Source organism: Aquila chrysaetos, chromosome 6 (assembly GCF_900496995.4).
Source record: "Aquila chrysaetos chrysaetos chromosome 6, bAquChr1.4, whole genome shotgun sequence".
NCBI lineage: Eukaryota > Metazoa > Chordata > Aves > Accipitriformes > Accipitridae > Aquila > Aquila chrysaetos.
Window position 1 is genome coordinate 31,923,155 of NC_044009.1, and position 21,399 is coordinate 31,944,553.

At 38.6% G+C, this 21,399-nt stretch overlaps 2 protein-coding genes across 4 annotated transcripts; one reads left to right on the forward strand and one right to left on the reverse strand.

The window, feature by feature from the left end:
- Window positions 1-816: 816 nt before the first annotated feature.
- G6PC2 (glucose-6-phosphatase catalytic subunit 2) lies at window positions 817-15,034 on the reverse strand. Of its 2 annotated transcripts, XM_041124640.1 has the most exons (6): window positions 14,443-15,034; window positions 7,841-7,914; window positions 7,404-7,513; window positions 4,095-4,206; window positions 3,120-3,235; window positions 817-1,923 (listed from the first exon to the last, which is right to left on the reverse strand). In XM_041124640.1, the coding sequence occupies exons 2-6, from the start codon at window positions 7,888-7,890 to the stop codon at window positions 1,412-1,414; spliced, it is 900 nt and encodes a 299-aa protein (XP_040980574.1). In that variant the 5' UTR covers window positions 7,891-7,914; window positions 14,443-15,034; the 3' UTR covers window positions 817-1,411. The 2 variants fall into 2 exon arrangements, with proteins under 2 accessions (XP_040980574.1, XP_029874515.1); XM_030018655.2 differs by lacking the exon at window positions 14,443-15,034 and having other exon boundaries at window positions 7,841-8,150.
- Window positions 15,035-15,237: 203 nt separating this feature from the next.
- On the forward strand, window positions 15,238-19,638 carry SPC25 (SPC25 component of NDC80 kinetochore complex). 2 transcript variants are annotated; one of them, XM_030018662.2, is made up of 7 exons: window positions 15,238-15,364; window positions 15,881-16,038; window positions 16,127-16,192; window positions 17,028-17,174; window positions 17,329-17,433; window positions 17,747-17,845; window positions 18,877-19,638. In XM_030018662.2, exons 2-7 carry the CDS (start codon window positions 15,885-15,887, stop codon window positions 18,999-19,001), a joined length of 696 nt encoding a protein of 231 aa, XP_029874522.1. In that variant the 5' UTR covers window positions 15,238-15,364; window positions 15,881-15,884; the 3' UTR covers window positions 19,002-19,638. The 2 variants fall into 2 exon arrangements, with proteins under 2 accessions (XP_029874522.1, XP_029874523.1); XM_030018663.2 differs by lacking the exon at window positions 15,238-15,364 and adding an exon at window positions 15,380-15,664.
- The last annotated feature ends 1,761 nt before the right edge of the window (window positions 19,639-21,399 follow it).

Below are 21,399 nucleotides of genomic sequence, written 5' to 3' on the forward strand. Positions count from 1 at the left end.
AGTCAAGGTAGTCTTAGTAGGCTCTTAAATAAAGATGCCTGTTTCAGATTTGCTTCTGTAATTTGTATCATGTTCACTCCCAACAGCCAACTCAAACTATTCACCTTGTTTTCCCAATTAAATGAGATTTTTTCCATTTCAATTATTCCACAACTAATTGGAAGTCTAGAAACAATATCATCTTTACATCTTCTAAGCCTTATTGCTATCAGATCATACATACATAGCCCTCATTACCCATATTATAGCCTTATGTTGCTTGTATACTGAGTATTATGAGATGGTATCAGCAAAACGTTGCTTAAAGATTGTGAACTGAAAGGGGATTTGCAACAGTAGGTGCTAAATAATGAATAAAAATGGAAACTACATGCCTTTGCCTATGTAGAACATCCAGTTCATATAGCAAACATATATTTCGCATATTAGTTACTTGTGTGCTTAGGTAAACAAAGCTGACAAGAATATAAACTTGCAATGACTTAGTCTGCAATCACATTTTCATGATTTACACAATGACTAACAGTGATTCTGGCTTACGACTCTTGACCTGAGAGAATTAGACTAATTTACCTTTGCAATATGGGAGCATGAACAACATTCTTGAGGCGATATGCTGAGATAATTTCGTTATTGACAACCTTCTTCATTTGTTGCTCTGTTTAGATGTACAGAACCCAAAGATTTGTTACACCATATTTATGCATTTTCAGTATCAAAGGTGTAATCTGTATCATTCATGATTTATGTGACCACTTTCAAAAAGTAAAAATGACAAAAACCACACAGTAATGCAAAAATATATTCTACAGAATCTAATTGAAATAAACTTTTATTTTTTTCTCATCTGGCTTAATCAGAAGCTGCTTTGCTCAGGAAGCTCAGTAAGTTAAATCTAAAGCCTTGTTTATAACTATGCGGGCCTTTTTCACAGTGCCTGGGTACAGCTGTACAGTTGTAGTTGGTGTGATACTGTCACACCAGTATCTAGCAGTTTAACACACAATACCTATATATAAATAAATTAAATATTGAGTATCACTATGTACAATTGAGGCTTGAAGCACCATCTAGCTGGAGATGGACAGAACTAAAAGACCACAAAGTAGCTAAATAAAACTAGTTGATTATACTGTAAAACATTGTTATGACCCAGAGTATTGGGTCATTTCTAACCATACTGCAGTGTGGTTGCAATATTTCTATGAATAAAATCAGCAATTAATATTTCTGAGCTGCCAAAGTCATTCTTGAATGTACTGATTTTGGATGTACTGGTTACTTACCAGGAGCACATCAAAGATGCAGTGGCATCCCCCTTGGTTAAAATAAGTTAGCAAAACTGCCTTTGCAGAGGGTTCTTGAACGGTTCATCTCCATCCCCACATTGCTAACCATTTGGAAACTTTATCTAATTAAGTTTCTTTTCAGTTGTCCTCATTAATGAGTGGACACAGTACGGAACCAAGGCAACTACAGTCAGAGGCATAGCTGCACTCTTACAAAAAGAGAGAATGTAGAACAAATACTCAGTATGAGTAGGTATCTTAACAAAATTATACAGCTGCAGTGTAGCTAAAGAAGCAGCTATACACAATATGCGGAAACTTATCTTACAGCTATTTTTACCTTTGCAGCTCGTGATGAACATTTCAGAATTAATTCCAAAACCTAAGCCAAAGAGTGCACCTAAATTCCTCACCAGTCCAGCAAATGGAGTTGTGTCAATGTTTATCCAGTCTGGGTTGGCACACCACTTCTTGGCCTTTGGAACAGACCATAGCAAGTCAATATCAAGAAGCTTGAGGACCAGATAAAAGCCAAGGGCAAAGATGAAAAGAAACAAGTTTGTCTTGATGTACATTCTCAAGCTTGCTGTCTGAATAGCAGGGGTATGTTCAAATGCTTCTGCCACAAGAATGCCTGCGGATTAGAAACTCAGTGTTACAGGGAACAACACAGTCGTACTTTGAAGAAGCACTTTTTACAGTGCCCCTATAGAATTTGACTTTTGAAGACAGAAGAATATATCTATGTATTTTATATATATACATATATATCCACATACACACACACAATTTACCACTTCTGTAGTACATTACAAAACCTTTTCTCCCACTCAAAACTGCTAATTTGGAAAAAAAGAAATTAAATACCAAGCACTACATGTTTTTGATATGAAGCATACCTTAGGCCTGACTGCATCTCCCAGATGACAACCTATCAAATATTAGATGTAAACTAGAACATTCCTTTTCCAAGAGTCCCTCACTCAAAGACTGGTCCCAGCAATGCAGAATTCAATACCAGTTCCCACACAGGCTTTAAGTGTTGAAGGAAAAGACACAGAACACACTTATCTTCTTTCTTACTCATTTTATCCTGGTTGTGGAAAGGGAGAGCGGGACCGCAAGCTGTTAGCCAGTGCTACCCAGGCTGCTCTGCAACCATGAAAGAGAATGGGAGCAGGCAGCCCCCACTCTGTGCTCTGGTCACCCTCTTTAAAATCGGATCAATACTAGAGAGATTGTTCATAGTTTGAACTCCCTAAATACCAATTTGAAACACGTTTAAGTAACTCTGAAAAATGTACTTTAGCTTCTTAAATCACCCTGGGGAGTTTGCATGGCTAATTTGCCTTTTTCTCTGTTTTGACCAGGTCTCTGGCCCTGTGCTTGTCCACACTGCACACATGCTAGTTGGCACCTGGACATCATTTGAAGTGAACCAAACAGCTTCCTCCTGAGAAGAAAGGTCAGGGCCATATAGGAGCAACTTCCTCTTTGATCCCTTCCACACAAGCAGCACAGATAAAGATCAGATGCAGCCATTACAAACCAGATAGTGTTAGTCTGTGGCAGTGTGGACATAATGCAGTCAGCATCAACTGGCACATAGACAAGGGCTCACTCCCTGAGTGAACTGCCAAGACAGCAGATACATACTACCTTGCAGATTTTACCTTTAGACTATCATCAAATCCTTGATCTTCCAGAGGGTGCAGAGCACCACTAGAGCTGCAAGCTGAGTAGCACTGCTAAGAATCTCTTGCCGTTTCTTATACTTCATTTTTTTTCAGATTTTGCATATATGTTGAAAATGAAAAATAGCAGCATTACCAGCAAATACTCCAAGAATAACTTGATGAGGGAAATGTGTTGCTATGAATACTCTCGAGATGCACACACTGATCTGGATAATCCAAAAAATACTCCAGAGGAACGACCATGTCAGTCTAAGAGGGAAAAAGAAGATGCTTAAAAATTAAGACAAGATACCTTACCTAGTAATTTACAGCAGACCCCTTCATGTCAGGCTCATATTTTTACCAAGCAGAGGTTTACAAGTAGGGAAGTTTAGAATCAGACAATTAAAAGCTGGAAGTCAGTACTAAAACATTAACAAGAGTGGTTGCTCTTGCAGGCACATCTATGGCTGCAGGAACAGACTCCAGCAGTTTCAGGTCCAAGACACCACCGTGGTTTTAGTGATGAAAATCATCAACGGCAAGTTAAATTAGCACTAGTACCTTGAACGTATTTCTCATCATGAAGTCATACTTAAATGCAAAAGTTCAATTATTTGGTGACAGAATTCATATAGTATGGGAACAACCTTGTCAGGCTTGGAAAGAACAGCCATCAAAGCAATTATAATACTTCCCTACAGAGACAAGTAGCATGTTACACTGAACTTTGCCAACATTATGTGTATTTGCTTTAAAATGGCATAAGGACTACCATCAAAACAGTAAATTTATGTACTAACCAAAAGATCCAACACATAAAGACAATTAATAGAATTCAAAATTTCCAACACTGAAGATGTGATATGGCCTTTAATAGGAGCTGATTCAGAGATATTGTATGCAATGACCGTGAGTTAATAAATACCAACCTATACAAATGGATAAATCCTCTTAATATTCTTTTTCTTCAGCTGAAGTAGATCATAATAGAGTTGTTTTTGTTTTTTTTTTTTTAACAAACTGGACCGAACAGACTATGCATATTTGGTTAAAATAAGTCCATTAAAAACATAACGTGTATATAAAGAAATATCTGTATGAGTTAGAATAATGGAAAGACACTGACCTGTGAAGGGTAACTGCTGATTTATCTTTCCATCTAACTGTGTAGCTAAGTGCTGCTGTGACCATTACATACCAGACACAGGAAGATCCCATGGCATGTCCAGATGGGCTTCCTAGTAAAAACAAAAAGGAAATATTCAAGCTTAAAAATGATAACTGTAACATATGTCCTATAGAAAATGTCTACTGGCAGTTACTCAGGCAGCTAATCATTTAGAAAGAAAGTAGTTAACAAAGGCTGAAAGAATGTCAGCTGCTTCTCAAAAGTTAATTTTCTCAGTATGAATTTTTCAGAAGACTCATCTATACAGGATCCAGAATATTTGTCCGAAATCAAGTAGGTAACAGCTTAACCACCTTATATTGGTGTGACCTGGTATCTTGATTGGAAAGCATTACTTAGATTTGGATTGTGATTTAAAAAATAGAGCATCTAGGGCTCTGTTAGGGCTGTAGCATGTAATGTAGAAGTTATATATGAGGATCAGATGAGATAGGTTTTGAATGGGTTACCTCATAATTAAGGGGAGCAACGGACATTTAGCTCTTTGTAGCATTCTAAACTAAAGTACCAGAATAACTTTAGAAGGCCCTTCCAAATTGCCTTTTATCTGCTTCTCCAATTACCATGGTGTTAGCAATTGTGATTGTGATCTGTGTCTCATTAGTAATATTACAGTCCAGGTAATTCACATTTTAGGTAGTTCTGTAATAAACTTAGAAATGTATCTAAAGTGTGATGGATGAATTGTGTCTTTATGCCTTACTTTGATTTATTTTATACATTTTAAGGTGTTGTGCAACGTCTACTAGCTTGGAAACTGATTATCAGTGGAACTGGCACGTGAAACGATACTGTAACATACTGGACCAATTGCTGTATCCACAGTAGTCTATAACAGGGAACACGCTCTCATATAGAGATCAATAGTGATTTCTTTTTAGTCTGGGTATAATAATATACATGTAATTTGTTTTAATTTAACAAATCAAATTTTAATTTTACTGGAAACACAGAAATTCCTACAACTGTGAAAATCACCAAAAACCAAAGTATGCTGCCCTGATGCAAAGGAAATGATTCCTAAAATTACCGTGTCACTTCTTTTCCCCTGTTCACCAGTTTTACATTCAACAATTTTAAATAGGGAAGGAGAGAAAATTAGATCATTGGAATCTGTCTATACCAGACTTTTACAGCTTGGCTTCCTGTGGTGACAAAAGAGAAGTAAAAGGGACAGGGTTATTTTACTGGCAGAAGAAATAATTTTGGCTGAAGAATGTGTTATGACCCAGCACTATATAGTAGTTTGCAAAGCAAAAGAATATTTCAGTGAAGCAGTAAAGCAGAAATGTCTAGGGAGGACAAGTGCAATGATTTCTGGCTCCCTGCATTCATTTTTGGTATTCTGCTTGGTAGTATCTTTAGTACTCATGCTACCAACCCTTTTGTTATTTTCATAACAGATGTAAACTTCTAAACCTCACAATAGAACAAATGTCACTGATAAGGAAACCATAATGTTGTATATCAGCATTGGGAAAGCTCCTATTTGGTGTCATCTAGGAAAATGCCATCTAGGGAAAATGCTTCATAGTTCATCTGCAAATTATCTATAAGAAATGGCATAAGCTCCACCTTAAGGTTTATGTTCTTAAAACCTTACAAATACCAGAGAAAAGATGGCTGCAGAGTTTTAGTTCAGTTCATTCCAGAAGTACAAACCAAATTCAGGTCCTAGATTGCTTGCCATGTAGTCATATAAACAGTTCCTTCAGCTTCCCCTTTTGTTGAGCTGCAGTCTGGTATTCAGGCTATCCTAGCAATATTTGTACTTGCCTTTCTCATGTCTGGCTGCTTCTCTAATCTTTTCATATGAATTGCATATTTTAAAAGTGGGTGAAGTACCACGTAGGTTCACACAATGACTGTGTGCACCTAACAGCTGCACTGACTGTACCTCCTCTTGTTAATGACGAACAGGTGAGTAACAGATATTGTCAATGGTCAAGGGCAAATCTGGAGGTGGGAGAAAATATGGTCATTATAAGCCCAAATAAGGAATCTATATGACAGCGGTACCCACTGGACAGAAATGGGAATGACTTGTTACTTCAGGAAGAAAGTAACAGGAAGAAAGGCCTTCTGGTTCAATGAATCAAAATGAAACACACCGACTGGTTCCTTAGCCAGGGCTTGGAATTACATGGTGCTGAATGGGCTCAGTTCTGAAGGCTTTTGAAAAGATCTGAAGGACTTTAATACTGTGGGTTAGGTCCCAAATTAATTTACTTGAAACAGACTGCAGATCACATATAGACCATGCATTATTAAACCCTGCCTGGTACAAGGGCTTAAGCTTCTCGTTCACAATTACAATGGGATATAATGCAGGATATTGTTAACAAAATACAGCTCTGCAAAGCACTTACTTAAAAGCTTGCAGTGGTATTGATGTGGCACAAAGCACATTCATCTCCACAGTCAATATTTTCTTGTACAATGAATTAAACTAAATTCAGTCAGTTAGCTCCAAGTAAGTTTACCTTATTTCACATATTCGGGTTGCATAAACAAGCTCATTTAACTTCAGCAGTATTGCATTTGAGTTCCACAGAGAAGACAATGAGATATAAAAAGTGAAAACACATTGAAAAGGTACATTTTTTACAATAAATTTTTTTCATATATTTGTACACATACCCCCCCTCCCGCCCCCCGCCCCACTGCCCCTTCAGTGCCAGTGTCTGGTTCTGGGAAGAGGGGTTCCACTTTCCACTTGTGATACATTACATGATCGATTGTTGATACTGTTGTTATTTACACTGAACCACCTACTAGTTTTTGTGGTTTGAATAATTCTTGCAATGATGCACAAGTCCTCAAACTCAACAGACCCCTGCTCTGTCCTGGAACACTGTTAAACAATGTGGAATTTATCTCCCCAAGCTGATGTCATTGGCACTGTGACTGTTCCTAAAAGTGACCTCACAAAGCAGGTGAATCACTCTTTCTGAACCTATGACACAAGTTTTGTGAAAATTCCTTTCCAATACGCTGGTTCATTCTAGTAGGAGTTATGTTCAAAGCAAATCCCCTCCCTTGCACTGTTTAAAGGCAATGAAGTAAACATTCTTGTCATACAGCAATCAAATACCTATCACATTTTATTTCCTCTTTCTCTTCCTGTGTTTTCGTGCTATTTTAAACACGAGCTCTGAGATTTAAGATCTTCGTAAGTCACATCCTCTCCCCTGAAAAGCCACTATCTCTATTCAATGCACCAATGTAATCTCCAACATTTCTTACCTGGTCCAGTTTCACATGTAATAGGAAACTGTTCAAGGCATGGGCTTGACTGATTGGGATAAATCATTGTTTCTTGCACCCACCAGTATGGGCGATGGCCAAATAAAATCCTGACAAAAAAATAAAATAAAATGAAGCAGAAATGCAGTAAAGAGATTTTTATGTAAGAAGGCCTCAGCAAAGCATGATAAATAATCTTACAATGAATATGAAGAGCTATATTGCCAAAACTATTTTATAATAGTTCTATAGATTCTTCTTGTCTTATCAAAATGTCATTTCAAACATACCTTAAATATCTTCATTGTGAATTCCTGTTTTATAATTACAGGGGAAAGTCTATTAGTACATTATTCACAGAAAGTTTTCTAAACTTGAGGCACACATAGTAACTATCATCAATAATACTAGATTTTAAAATAAATCCAACTTCTTACCATTTAAATATGAGGTTGAACCAATCACCAATGACTGCCACCCATATCATTTTAGTACCAACCACTTGGTTGAGCTGAAACCAAAGAGGAAAATAAATTGAGAATATATTCCGGGGATCGCCAACATGTGACATAAAATTAAGGAAATCCTGGTAAGCCCTGTAGTCCCTCTGTAAATGCTGAATGATAAGCACGCCATTGCTATGAAGGAGATCCATCTTAATGGATTAAACTGTACTTGAAATATAGTAAAGTTCCTTTAATCTTAAATTTCTAGTGATGGAGAATGAGAACCATGGAGGGGAGCTATTAAAAAGTGAGAGAAGGTGATTGACGTTGCCTTTATATTGTATCGGCGTGGTGTACCCAGCCATTCCTGGAACACGTGGCTCCAAATCTCTGGGAAAGCACGAGTCTGTCAGCATTGGAAAGCTTTTCTGTTTGCAAATTTTAATTGGAGGAAACTAAGTGAAGTACATGCTGAGCAGCAGCAAATTGTGGGGAAAGTTTTGTGGAAACACAATGCGTGACTTATGCAATCCTTTGTATGAACAGTTGGAACATGTTTGCTTGAATTTTTTCACAGTTCATTTCTCTGCAGGATGGACATTAGTAATGTGTATACTTCATTAAGTGTTGCTTGTATAAAGGACAGAAAGAATACACAAATAATTGGTCTTTGCAGAACTGTCATTAAAGCTGTACATTTCACTTTGAAACAGAATTTGGCTACCATGCTGCATCTAATACTTTGCACAACACATTTTCAGTCATGGAAAATACAACCAGCATCCATATATCAACTGAGCTGTTGAGCTCTAGATTCTTTTTTAAAGCAGCAATGTTCTCAAAGCACTGAAAAACAATTGTTTCCTTCATACAAGAGGCCATGTTAATCCAGGGCACAATGCAGATGAAGTCTCTGAGTCACCTCATTCAGTATCGCCATTCTCAGGCATTGCTTACATGATGCAAGTCCTACACACCTCTGCCAGGACGAGCTGAAGCCTGACCTACTGCAGTCCCTCTTCTTGCTGCCCAGCCTAGCAGAAATGAGGCCTGCTTCGCAAACCAGAGCAAGGTTGGGAACAGATGATTATGAGTATTTCCCTGAAGTATTCCCAAGTGAAGCACTTGGGTACTCCAGGGCAAACAGCCAAGAAGAAACTGAGATTCTGCCACATAGCAGGATTTTAAGAGTATACAGCAAATAATGTATTAGCACATCAGATTTATCATTATTAGTACTAATAACTGTAGCATAGAAAAGATTGTGTCCATTTTTGAGGTGCCTACATGAAAAACTTTTTGCCACGAGATTAAATGGATACGAAAAGTCTGATGATACCGTCATCTGATATCAACGGAGCGGCAAGAGGAAACCTTCAGTTCTTTATCAGGCTCTAATATTCAGACATATTCATATCTTCTATTAATGGTTATCTGCGTATCTGAAACAATTAAAATCAGAAAACAAAAGCAGCTGCATATATGCACTGTGGACTTCCCTACTGCTTTCTCCATGGCACTTAAAGCTAAACTATACAAGCCGTAGAGGCAAAGATATGAACTACTTAACTGTTTTTGCTGAAGAGAGACTTAACGGCTTAACAGGACTTTATGATGTGTGGTCAGGGAAGTCACATGGAAACATTAAGTAGATTCAACAAATAAGGCATGACAATTAAATGGACTTAGAAGACCTCTCTTCCTGACACACTCTCACATTTACTTTAGCTACACACATTTACTTTAGCTATTAATAGTCTGTTTTTAGAAAGTTTTTAGCAGATTTAAATCCTATATGTTTATTGCTACCAGCTGGATTAAGCCACATAGAAAACCTTAAAGTTAAAAAGAGATTTAAAATTCTATGCACTGTTTCTGAATAACTACTACAATATTTTTCTGGACATTGACTGAATTATTCACTTCAACTGGTATCACCTGATTTCAAGGAAAACCCTTCCAAACCCCAAATTTCAGGATATTTCAACAATAAATATTTCCTAGCTTTTTAGCTGCATATGGGGAAGTTTGTTTCTTGCTAAACTGTACAGCTTATAGCTTTTCAGGGTGTCCAACAAGGGAACTGTCATATAAATGAACTGATGGAATTAATTTTCCCTCTCCCAGTTCTTTTCCAAGAACTTACTTGTTTAGAAACATCTCTCTCAAATAAATTTTTATACCTTATTACTTCAGAAAATGTCATTTTGCTGCATTTTCCCTTTTTTGCTGCAAAAGTATCCCTCCTTTAAATAGGATTTAAAACAACAACAATAAAAATCACTCTTTTATACATGTCTGGGTTTAGTATGCCAAAATGTGGATAATCTGAGGTTTTCTTCTGTTTTTCAGTCTAGTTTATAATGAATAATTAGTTTTAAACATGAGTGTAAATGTCAAGTCAGTCGGTGGCTAAGTAACAGTCACCTTACTTCTAGTACTTAGTTAAAACATTAACTGTAATGAGGTTAAGTCTTAATAACTGTTGTTCTGTTAGGAAAAATATTTTGCAATAAGTAAGTTTCCATCAAGATACAATTTAATGTCCTCAGGAGAGTCTACCAAGTAATAAAATAGATCACTTTCCAGTCCCTCTTTAATGCCACCATTGTTACTCAATAGCATCAGAAAAATTCCCTCTCTGATGCAGGATGTGTAGAACCATTGCAATAACTTCTTGCATGTTTGTTTTATTTATAAATATAAAACCACCCACTCATGTTATCCACTGGGATGGTGCTGCATCTGCTCAGACTGAACTCTTCTTCAGACAGAACCAGTCAGGCACACTTTGGTTCTCCAGAAACTTTAATAAAATGTTTGAAAGTACGTTTGGCAATGTTTCAGTAAAGTAACCTCTTTTAGTATAAATGCTAAAGGTCTCCTGATATAAATTTTCATTTAAAGATTTTGCTGCTGATTCATATGCTGCTAATTATCTTTCTGCTTAGATAGAAAGATAAGCACCTCAGATATAATGAAGACTAACAGCTAACAGCAAACATAAATAAGCTTTAATTTTCTCCTACATTCTGTTTCAGAAGTTCCTACATCCACATCTGAAGACATACCAGAGGAGTCATGTTTCTAAAAGATGTTTAAACACCGCCCTCCCCCCCCAATCCACAATCTACAAAACAGAAAGCAGGAAGTTTTTGGAAGAGGTAAGTAGGTTTCCGTGAGAGAGGCAGTTCAGGATGATGTTCTCATTGAGCCTGGAAGCACTCATGATCCTGCTTCATCCAAGAGGCAATCAACAACTGACATGTGAATCATCTCTCGCCCTGCCTGTGATATTTGGCAACCTATAAAAGTCAGAGATGCTAAAGACTTTCCTAGCTCTAATAACCAGCAGGGAAAAAATGGCGAAACATGTCTTGAAATACTATATTTAATAACTCATTTAAACTAAAGGAGAAATACTTCCTCAATAGGCTTCTTCCCCCTCCTTTTCTATGCAAAGCACTGCAAAATGCTTCTGTAATGGACTTAATATTTCAAAGTCACTTCAGATAATATATGAAATGAAACTATTTGCTGTATTTTAGTACATGGAATTGCGAGGAAAACTAGTGATATGTACAAAATGGTCAGAATGTGTATGCAATTAAATTTTTAAATCAAAGCTTTGTCTTGTTTTGATATTATAGAACCAAAGTTTGGCTTTCACATGATCAAATGAGTTCTTAGTGCAAAGCAAAAACCTTTAAAATGCTATCTGTTCATATAAAGAGTTTTTAATATATTGATATTTTCTTGATTTATTTTATTTTCCAAGACATACAAAACCAGAGACTATCCAAAACTTTATATATTCCTGGTAATAATGTAGAAACAAGAATCATGTTGATGATCCACTGAAGGGAGGATAAAATGTTTACAGCTGCTTTACACCTACACATTAGAGCAAATATTACATAACGGATATCAGATGTTGTTAAGCAAATGTTTGCAAGGGAAGGAAAAGCCATCAAAGCAAACATTTTCTAAAACACTGTTAATGGAGGCCTAGGTACCGGGCCTGACTTTCTGGTACATTATGCTTAGTTAATTGAACAATAACATTAATTTCCACATCAGTGTTTTCATTGGCACTGGACCAGCTACAAGGATTAACTAGCAATTTAGTAAGTTCAGAAGCAGACACAGTACACAACAGCTGACAGCTGTTTTCTTAGGTATGAATATTTTCCAAATGGAACACTGAGAAGATACATCTTAATTTTAGATTTAGGAAGAGAAGAATCTTTCAAGAAGCTCTTTCTTTCTTTCCATATTTCATTCCCTCAAGCATTCCCTATTGGACCCAGGCAGCCCTAGTTAAGGTCAGGCTTCTTTAGGGTTGGACTGACCAGTAGAGGTTTAGCAAATGTTAACATGAACCAGCTCCTTTCTCTTGGTTCTACCACCTTAATCTAATCTTTCCTACTTACTAAACTGTCATTATTCCTTGCTATAAAGTTAACTACACAAATACCAGAAACAAACAAAACTCGTGTTTGCAATACAATAACTGCCAGACCTTAATACTTGTTTATATTTGTGTGTGTTCATATGTGTAACAGTGTAAATGATACAAACGATGCATGGAATACAATTCTGGCATGTTCATGAAAAAGTCACATCTAAGAAATTCTAGTTATTATAATTTTAAGTATGAAGAGCTACTTTTTAGAAATCACAAGCAACCTAGAGTTTAACAGTGAATAAAAATCCTTCAAGTTCCATAAACTGCAAGCAGAAATTGAGTCTGGACCCATAAGGGCAACAACCTCCGCTGCGTTTTTTTTGTTCCCTTTCCAATAAGATCACTGCCTTATTTGTTGCCATTCTCTAATCCCTGAAACTAGCCCTATGCTAACCATAGCCCAGTGAGGTCAGAAACCTGCCAAGACAAGTAGCTGAGTCTGTTTATTAGCACCAGCTCTTCAATTTTGTGTTCCCTTAGCAGTTTCCACCTAAGGTGCAGTAGCTCTCCAACCCTGAACTATAGCTCTCAACTACCCCTTAACCCAGCACTGGAATAGCCCAGTATGGACTTTGAGCTAGCAATAAAATAAAGCAACAGATCTTTGTTGGCAATAGCCTGCCCTTCAGTTTGATTGCAGGTTAACTGTCACCCTGCTGCTTTCGATGTACATCTCGGAACCTTAAGTTTAACCAAGTACCCTAGGGTTACAAAGACACCCAAGAAGAGCTGGCAAATGCAGAAAAGGGGTATGTGGTACAATCACATTGTCTCCAGCAAAGCTCGTAGTGCTAGAAATAGGGCAAATCGCTGTTGAAACTTTCTTCCATCCGTGACTACCCTGTGGCTTGATATGACAGACACTTAGAAAAAAACATTTCAGAACAAGTGTCTGGGCTAGAGTTACGGTAAGGTTAGGTGCCAGCATTTCTGGCTATGGAGCCTCTTGAATTAGACCTAACAGAACATTTAAGAAGCATATGACCTGGCCTAGTTTGGGTCATGAGGCCACATTTCTGTTTGTGGTTGGTAAAAGCTGTCAGTTTCAACCGAAAACTAGTATCTGCTAAAATCACCGTGCTTCATTTAAACATGCAGTTGATAAGCTGATTGTGGAGAGAGTTCATAGTGGGAAAGTGAGGTTGAGGATAGGTTACACTGTAAGTTCATGTCTCTAGGAAACTCTGAGGAAGGACAGCCAAATCAGTCAGAAAAAAGGTCAGTTAAGGTATGGATTGTGCTAGTAAATGTCACAGGCTGTATTTAGTCTTTGGCTGGTGAAAGTCTAAAACAAAGGAATAGGACTAATGAAATCTAGAGAAACTTCACTGATGAAAAAAGATACCTAACATTTTGGAGCTAGTGCCAGCTACTGTGGGGTGAACCTATTATCTATGTTAAGAAAAGGATTCAGAAGAGCCCAGACTGAAGAGCCAATCAAAAGATTAGGGATTAGAATTCAGGATTTGTTCAGATTAGTTGAACTTGTATTTGCTAAACTCCAGTGGCCAGGAAAACTTTGTATTCAGAAAGTTATGAGCTCAAATAACAAAGGCTAGCGATATCAGGGGCAACATTTAAACTTTCTATGGCAGCATTCAGCTGGCTAGGTTTAAGGTCTAATTGGGAAAAACAGAGAAATGGTCCTAGTTAAAAAAAAGCCATAAGGTATAGGCTCCTTAATGCCCAAATTTATACGTGGCTAGGTAATCAGCCTCGAACGAGCCCAACTTCAGTACATTTATCTGAAGCAGGTAAGAAACACTGGTCTAATAATTAGCTTTAGGACCACATGCTGAGGAAACTGAAATCTGGAGGTGTCTGCATCAAATGAGACAGAAACACAGTTGGGCAGAAGTGCTATCCACTAGTAGTCACAGTTTATACAAGAATAATGCAACTAATAGTTGGTGGTCTCAGCTGAGACTTTGCTTTGGGTCCAGGGGGGGTGTGTGTGAAAGAGTAATTAATGGTTTCAGACAGCAATCCTCAAAGGTTTATTAAGTTTACATTATTCTGAAATCACCTGAATAGCACTGAATTAAATTAAAGCTGGGAGAAGTTAATTAGCTATAGTAACAAAATGATTAGCAAGTAGCTTCCATGATGAACTGAAGGCTGGTACCTGGGATCACAAACTAGTGCTTATCCAGAGCCAAAAGGGAATATACCCAGCTGGAGGAAAAGCAGGCACGGTGCCATAAGGAGGACATTCACGATGCCAGAGGCTGATGACAAGTGTTTGACTGGGCATGGGCAGGGCTGCTGTATTGTGGTTATGTTCACACCGAAAAGGACTGCAATCACCTCTGCGTGTCAGCCTCCTACCATAAAGATCTACCTTGAAGATTAAGCGTAAATTTTTATGATTTACCTATCATAAAGATAGGTAAATAGCTCCACACTCATGAGAGAATTCAGGTTTGGGGTATTAAAAAGACAATTGAGGAGTGTCACAAAACTAGGCTACCCCAGGCACGTTCCGTGAGGAAACTCAACGTTGGAAACAAGTTCCAGCTTCAGAGGAGCGCAAAGGAGCTAGCCTGCTCCCCAGTTCGAGCCCGGCTTCGTTAACCACGGGACAGTAAATCGCCCAAACCGCACCAGGCTTTTCACCTCCACCCGCCCCGCGCCCCGGCGCCGCAGACAGCCCAGCCGCCGCCCTCTCAGCCGGCCCTGAGAAAACGTCTCAACCCTAACCGGCATTTCCCCGGGGAAGGACAACGACTCACAGCTGCCTCTCCCTCGCGGCACCGGCACCGAGCGCCGCCGCAAGCCCCGAGGGCTCCGCAGCTGCGCCGCCCGGCGCTGCCCACCACGGCGGCTCCGCCTCGCCCCGGGGGGGCCGGGGAACCGTTACCGCGGCAACGGCGCCGGCAGCTCCCAGCTCGCCCTGCGGCTCCAGTGGCGGCAGGAAGGATGGCCGAGCCAATCAGCGGTGCGCTTGTTGCGAGGCGGGCGAGCGGCGGCGCCCAGTTAGAGGAGCAGCCGTTGGGGAGGCGGGAAGGCGCGGGCGGTTTGAAAGCCGGGGGACGCGTTCGGCCTCGGTGCGTCGCCTCCCCCGGGCAGGGCTGCTGCGTGCGGGGCTCGGCAGGCACCACCGCCCCGGGGCGCCGCTGGTTCGTGGGGCCGGAGGAGGGGGAAACTCCCCATCCGCCCCTCGGGCCGCGCTGCGGGCGGGGGGAGGGGGCCCCGGCTCGGTGCGGGCCCCGCGGCGGGACGGCGAAGGGCCGGGAGCGCCGCGGCGGCGGGAGAGCGCGGTGCTGCTGGGGGCTGCCGGCACGCTGGAAGCGGCTGTCGGTACCGTGGCGGTCCCCAGCGCAGTGCAGGGCCTCCCCCTAACGCAGGTAACCCATCGCCGGTGGAGTAGCGAAATAAACGTAGCTCCCGCTGTTACTGCTTATTGTGGTGATGGTAACGACAAAAACCAAGTTGCGGGAAGAGGTCTTAACAACGACCCGAGGGGTAAAAACAGCCCTGAACGTTCATCCTGCAACTGTGAGTTACAACTGCTGCAATCGTCTTGTGTGTCTTGACTCTGTTCATTTACGTGTTCGTTGCAGCACTATGGCTAATGTAAAGACGGAAGATGAAATAATCCTCTTTGAAAGAGAAATGAAGGAGTTTTGGACCAAATTAAAAAGCGTTTATGGCACTGAACAGATCAGTCAGACTTTAGCGCTGAGAGATTCGTGCAAGGAGTCCATAAAAGTGCTTTCAGGTAAAACGGTTTTATGTACCTGTTAGCTCTACAACTTCCAAGTTATCACCAAACTTCTTCAGATAACTGAAATAACTTTCCGTTGCAGAGAAGTGGTCCAAGAAGCTGAAAGAAGGGGACCTGATGATTGATAAAATTCAGGAGTATAGCAATGGTACAGTATGGTGTTCTATTTATTGTGTCTAACATTTCTAAGATTAATGTAATAGGGCTGAATAATATGTCTAACTTCCTATTTTAAAAGGTAAAGAACCTCAGAATGAAGACAGAATTAAAACCAAGCATATTAGGTTGGTTACAGGATGTAAATTCCAAGTTAAAAGCAATTTGTTGGGAAACTTAGTTGATGATGCAAAAAGATAAAGGTCTATCTGAAGTTCTCTGTATAGTGGGGTTTTGGTGCTTAAGTATTTAAAACAACAAAGTACCAGAACTTGCTGACTGCAATAGGAAAAGTAAATCAAATTGCTTAGTGAAGTTAAATATTGTGAGGTTACTTATGCCTCTTCCATGTCAGTAATAGAATACAGTCAGCCTATCAATCTAGGATTAACTTTTCTGAATCTTGCAGTTAAACTTCAGAATATCAGGTAAAAATAATTGCAACTCTAATATCACTCAGTGTTTCCATTCCTCGCTTTCTGTCAAATTATTTGTCTGGACAGGATCCACCATCCTCCTGCTTTGAAGATGTATATAGTGCTGGCACCAGGAACAAATTACTGTTTGTAATACAATGTTTTAATACTTCTGATTGAAGTATCAGAGGAGCTCCCTACTTAATAGCTTCCCTTTTGATTAATTTACACTATAACTTCTATTTGATGCTCTTAGCATAGTTATGCTGACTTCTGTCTCTTCAGCTGAGATATCTGAATAAAACCTCGTGAAATGCATGCTAAGTCATCTCAAACTATATAGGTAAGTACTAAATAGCAGGGACCTAATTAATCACCCATATATGTTCATATTTTCTTGCCTCCTTTCAGAGATTCTCCAGCAGAGCCAACGCATATCAGAAAATCAAGAGCATTTGACAGAAATAAAATCTAATGTAAATCAAGAAGAAGAGCAGAAGAAGGGCTTGACTGACAGCATCCAAGAGCTTAAAGAAGAGTTGATGAAGAAAAAGGAAAGTAAGCAAGCAAAGGATAAGACGTAAATTTTCTTAATGAGAGGACAAATTGTTTTCAACAGTTGTTCTTGGTGGGCTTTTCTACTGTTGTAAATATTTTTTATGTGCTTTATTCACCTTTACTTTGATATTTATGGTGGCTTTTAAAATTCTAGTAATATCTTCTAAAAACAAAGCCACTAAGGAGAGAGTGGAACGACTATGCAAGTCTAAAGTATTGTTTGAAGAGCGGCTTGGATTGGAGATACGCAGAATTCACAGTAAGTTTCTGTAGTTTCTATAGTTTCCATGTGCAGTGATACAGTGTGGTTAATGTTGGATTGTGCAGTGAAGAACATAATAGTTTACACAACTGAAGAATTGTCTTAGCCCAGGTATTACCATTGTCTCTCAAATGGCAAAATATGGTATGTTAAAATGCATTTGTCTTTCAAAGAGATCAGGGTTGCTTTATTTCTAAGTGTTCTAAGAATATTAATTGAAACTGTAGCTTCATATTGTGATTTTTAGTCATCATTGTGACTCTCCAGGAGAGGTTAATGGTGTTAATTAGTCTGTTTGTGTTTGCTTTAGATGAACAATTACAGTTTGTGTTCAGACACATTGACCACAAAGATCCTGACAAGCCATACGCATTTACCCTTTCCATAAATGAACAGGGAGATTATGAAGGTATGTGAATTTTGAATACTGAAGCAAGAGGACAGAATCTGATGCCCCTATTTGAAAAAAGGGGGAAAGGAGTAAAGTGCAGTTTAGTTGTAAATTTATCTTCTAATTTCTGAATGAAAAAAATCTTGTAATGGCAATGTATTTTTTAAGGAAGTTTCTCTTGTTAATTTATATGAAAGTACAACTGTTTATCTCCACTCCATTTGTGGAGTTGCTGTTTACTTTGTATCAAGCAAAGCAGGAGAGAGAAGAGATACACAGAGTTAGAGAGATAGATGCTTCAGTTTGTAGTTTGTTGCTTCTTCTCTTTATGCTAGAGTGAATGTTTATGCTGACAGGCATCTTTCAACCTGTTTGAGAAGCCTAGAGGGCAGAAAAAACTAAGTTCCCCACTATTGTGGGGGAACCCTTACAGTTGTGTGACATAGGAAAAAGATTAAAACTTGAAATCCAGCATTCCTTTTCTGTGAGGGTACAGCCTTTCAGATCTTAAAGCTGGTTTTGCAATACAGATCTTACTTCAGTTAAAAAGAACAGCAGTGGTAATTACAGTACTGGGCTGAGTAGCTTCTAGATGGATGCTATTGTTGCTCTTCTGTGCCTCTAGGTATGGACTGAATAAATTTCTGGTTTTACTAATTCAAATCTAAACTGTGCTGAAGTTAAAAGCTTATCGCATGCTGGGCTACATTGGTTTACAGTCTGCCTGCCTGCAGAGCAACAAAAACGTTTAGGAATGTGTTTCAATTGTTGAGCAGATTATGGATTACTGGGAATTGCTGTAACAATTCAAGCAGGAGCACAGCACTGAGTGGGAGGTCTGGAAAGAAAAAAAAAAAGTATGCTCTTTGAGGCTTTGTCTTTGCTCAAAGAAAATTATTTAGTAGGCTACTCAAAAATACTGGAGGAAGCTAAAACATACAAAGATAACAAACTACATTTGTATTTCATAAGCATGGAAAAACACTAATATTGTGTGGGTTTTTTTTTTTAATAATAGTCTAATCTTTGGAAAATTTGTGTCATTTTAGTGACTTCCTGTACTCCTCCTCTGGACTGTATAGCAGAGTTCCAGCTCAAAGTGAGAGAAACTAACAATTTTTCTGCATTTGTTGCCAACATCCGGAAAGCTTTCACTGCTCTATCTTATAAATAGTCTGCATGAAACTAGTTTATACCTCTCTTTTCTAGATGTAGAGCACTCCTTTCCTTCCTTCCTGTATTGTGAAAGTATGTATTTATCCATGTCTTATTCTAATTTCTAAATAAAGAAAAATAATGAAAACTGTATTTTAGTCTACTGTTATCTACAGACATTTTGGATCATTCTTTGAACAACAGTATAATCAACTATTTCCTTAACTGAATGTCTTCAGACATGTAAATTTTGATCCAATAGCAAGTAGCTTAATGATGTAATGATCTCTATTTAGCTACCTCAGGAAGATACTAAAGTACTTTCTGTAATCTATGTCTCTCTTCCAAAGGCATAGAAGTGTCTTTCAGGTTTGTGTGTGGTTGGAATAGGCCTGAAACCTACCAAAATAATGTGCTGGAGCTCAGCAGTTACTTCAGTCACCTGTGTCACAGGTCACTATCTTAACTTTTACCCTGTCTTGTACTCTCCAGTGTTATCACTCATTTTCATGCATATAAATGGTTGTTTTTCTTTTGGTCTGTTAAACTATGTATTTTACTGCCTATGCCGGATTCTTGTCTGGATGCCTATTTCTGTTGTTAGTAATAATACCATTTGACATGCATGCTATTCTTGAATAAAGCTCTTAATAGGAGCAAGGAGGAACTTTGTATTGATTTGATGAGAAATCCTAGAGACCTGAAATAGAACCTCTCTGTAGCCCAGAGGTTCCTGGCTCCCAAAACACCCAGCTGGGCAGAAAAGCTGGCCTGAAACTTGAACTGCAGTGGTGAATGAGTAACACTCCTAAGATTACCAGCCTTAGTGTTTTACTGGGGATGTTTTAGAACAGACTAGTCACTTTGCTTTATTACATAAAGCATGTTGCGGTGAAGGACTATTTATCATTGTCATTGGAAATCTTAAGACATGGCAAAGCCTGGCGTATAATGTATTAAAGTATGAAAAATAGTAGTTACAGATAAATCATCTGTGTATCTTGCAGCTTATCAGGAAGACTATTACTGTCACAGTACTCAGCTTTGATTAAAACTATTTTTTTCTATCTTATTTGTAAAGCCTTTTCCTTTTCACAAAATATTTAAATAGACAGCTGCAACAAGAAAGAAAACTCTTAATGTGATAATATAACATAATTCAAATAAAATCTTACTAAATTCAGTCCTGGAACTTCTACTGAAGTGAATTGAAAACTAATGATGGTCCTTCTCAAAACACAAATATGTAAGTACAGAAAAATGAAATATAGTGTAAAGAGTAAAAATATCCAACACTTGGAAAACCTGGTGAAAAAGTATTTAGAATTATAGCATTTCATAAATAATGAAAATAACTGTTTAAAATATCTTTTTGAAGAATATTCCAAATTGTTTTTCAATAACAAAACTTCAGAATATTTTCTGTGAAGTGAAAATTCTTCATTTAAAATAACTGTCTCAAAGCACCTGTAAACAGAGCCCCCTGTCGCTTCTGCAAGATGGTAGTTCAGTTAACTTCTTTAAATTTATACAGCATGTACCTACATTAGCATTTCATTTTTTATCAGAGTGGACTTTTGGAGTGAACCTCCTGATCCTCACCAGTTTGGTTCACATCTTAAATGCAAACTGCATTTCTTTTGGAAGGAAACTAATCTGGGAGATGCGCACATAATGCGCTCCGGCTGTTAATGTTGTGTAGTCCATAGGACAGACCAGAGCTGGTCCAAACCAGCATTTGGTGCAGATGTTGTTGGTCTTCCTGTTTACTACTATAACCAGAGCAGCACTCACTGTTCTTGCTCCAACCTATAATCTTATGCTTGGGCAACCAACCCCTGTCCCCCCCTTTATTCCTATGCCTTCAGCTTCTTACATATGTAAGACCTGGCCATTTAGGCATGTTTAAATCTGGTGATGCTGACAAGATACTACACTTGAGAATATTGTCCAGTCAGCTGTGAACTGTATTTTAAATCAGTTTGTCTAAAGTTAACAGTACAACTTGCTGGATACAGCGCAGACTATGCACTCAATCTTCTATGAGATATCTAAAGTGCATCTTAACAAAAAACAGTAACCCATGTTTGCACATATTGGCTCCAAAAAAGCAATAACCTTCCATTTCTTCTTCTCTATAAGGCATAATTTGCTATTTTCTAAATAATGCATCATTTTCCTTGGTATGCCCTATTGATTTTTTTCTTGTGCTACAGTCAGCTATACACAAAACAAGCAGTAAGAATGGTAAAGGTGCCAACTGATTACATTACAATTTTAGAACAGAATGGCAGCAGAGATTACTAGGCATTTCTATAATGACATCCCAAATGAAATACATCCTCAATTTCTGCCCTGTCCACAAACCCCATGTACTCTGAGAATTTTGTAACCGACAATAGGACAAAGAGAAGCAT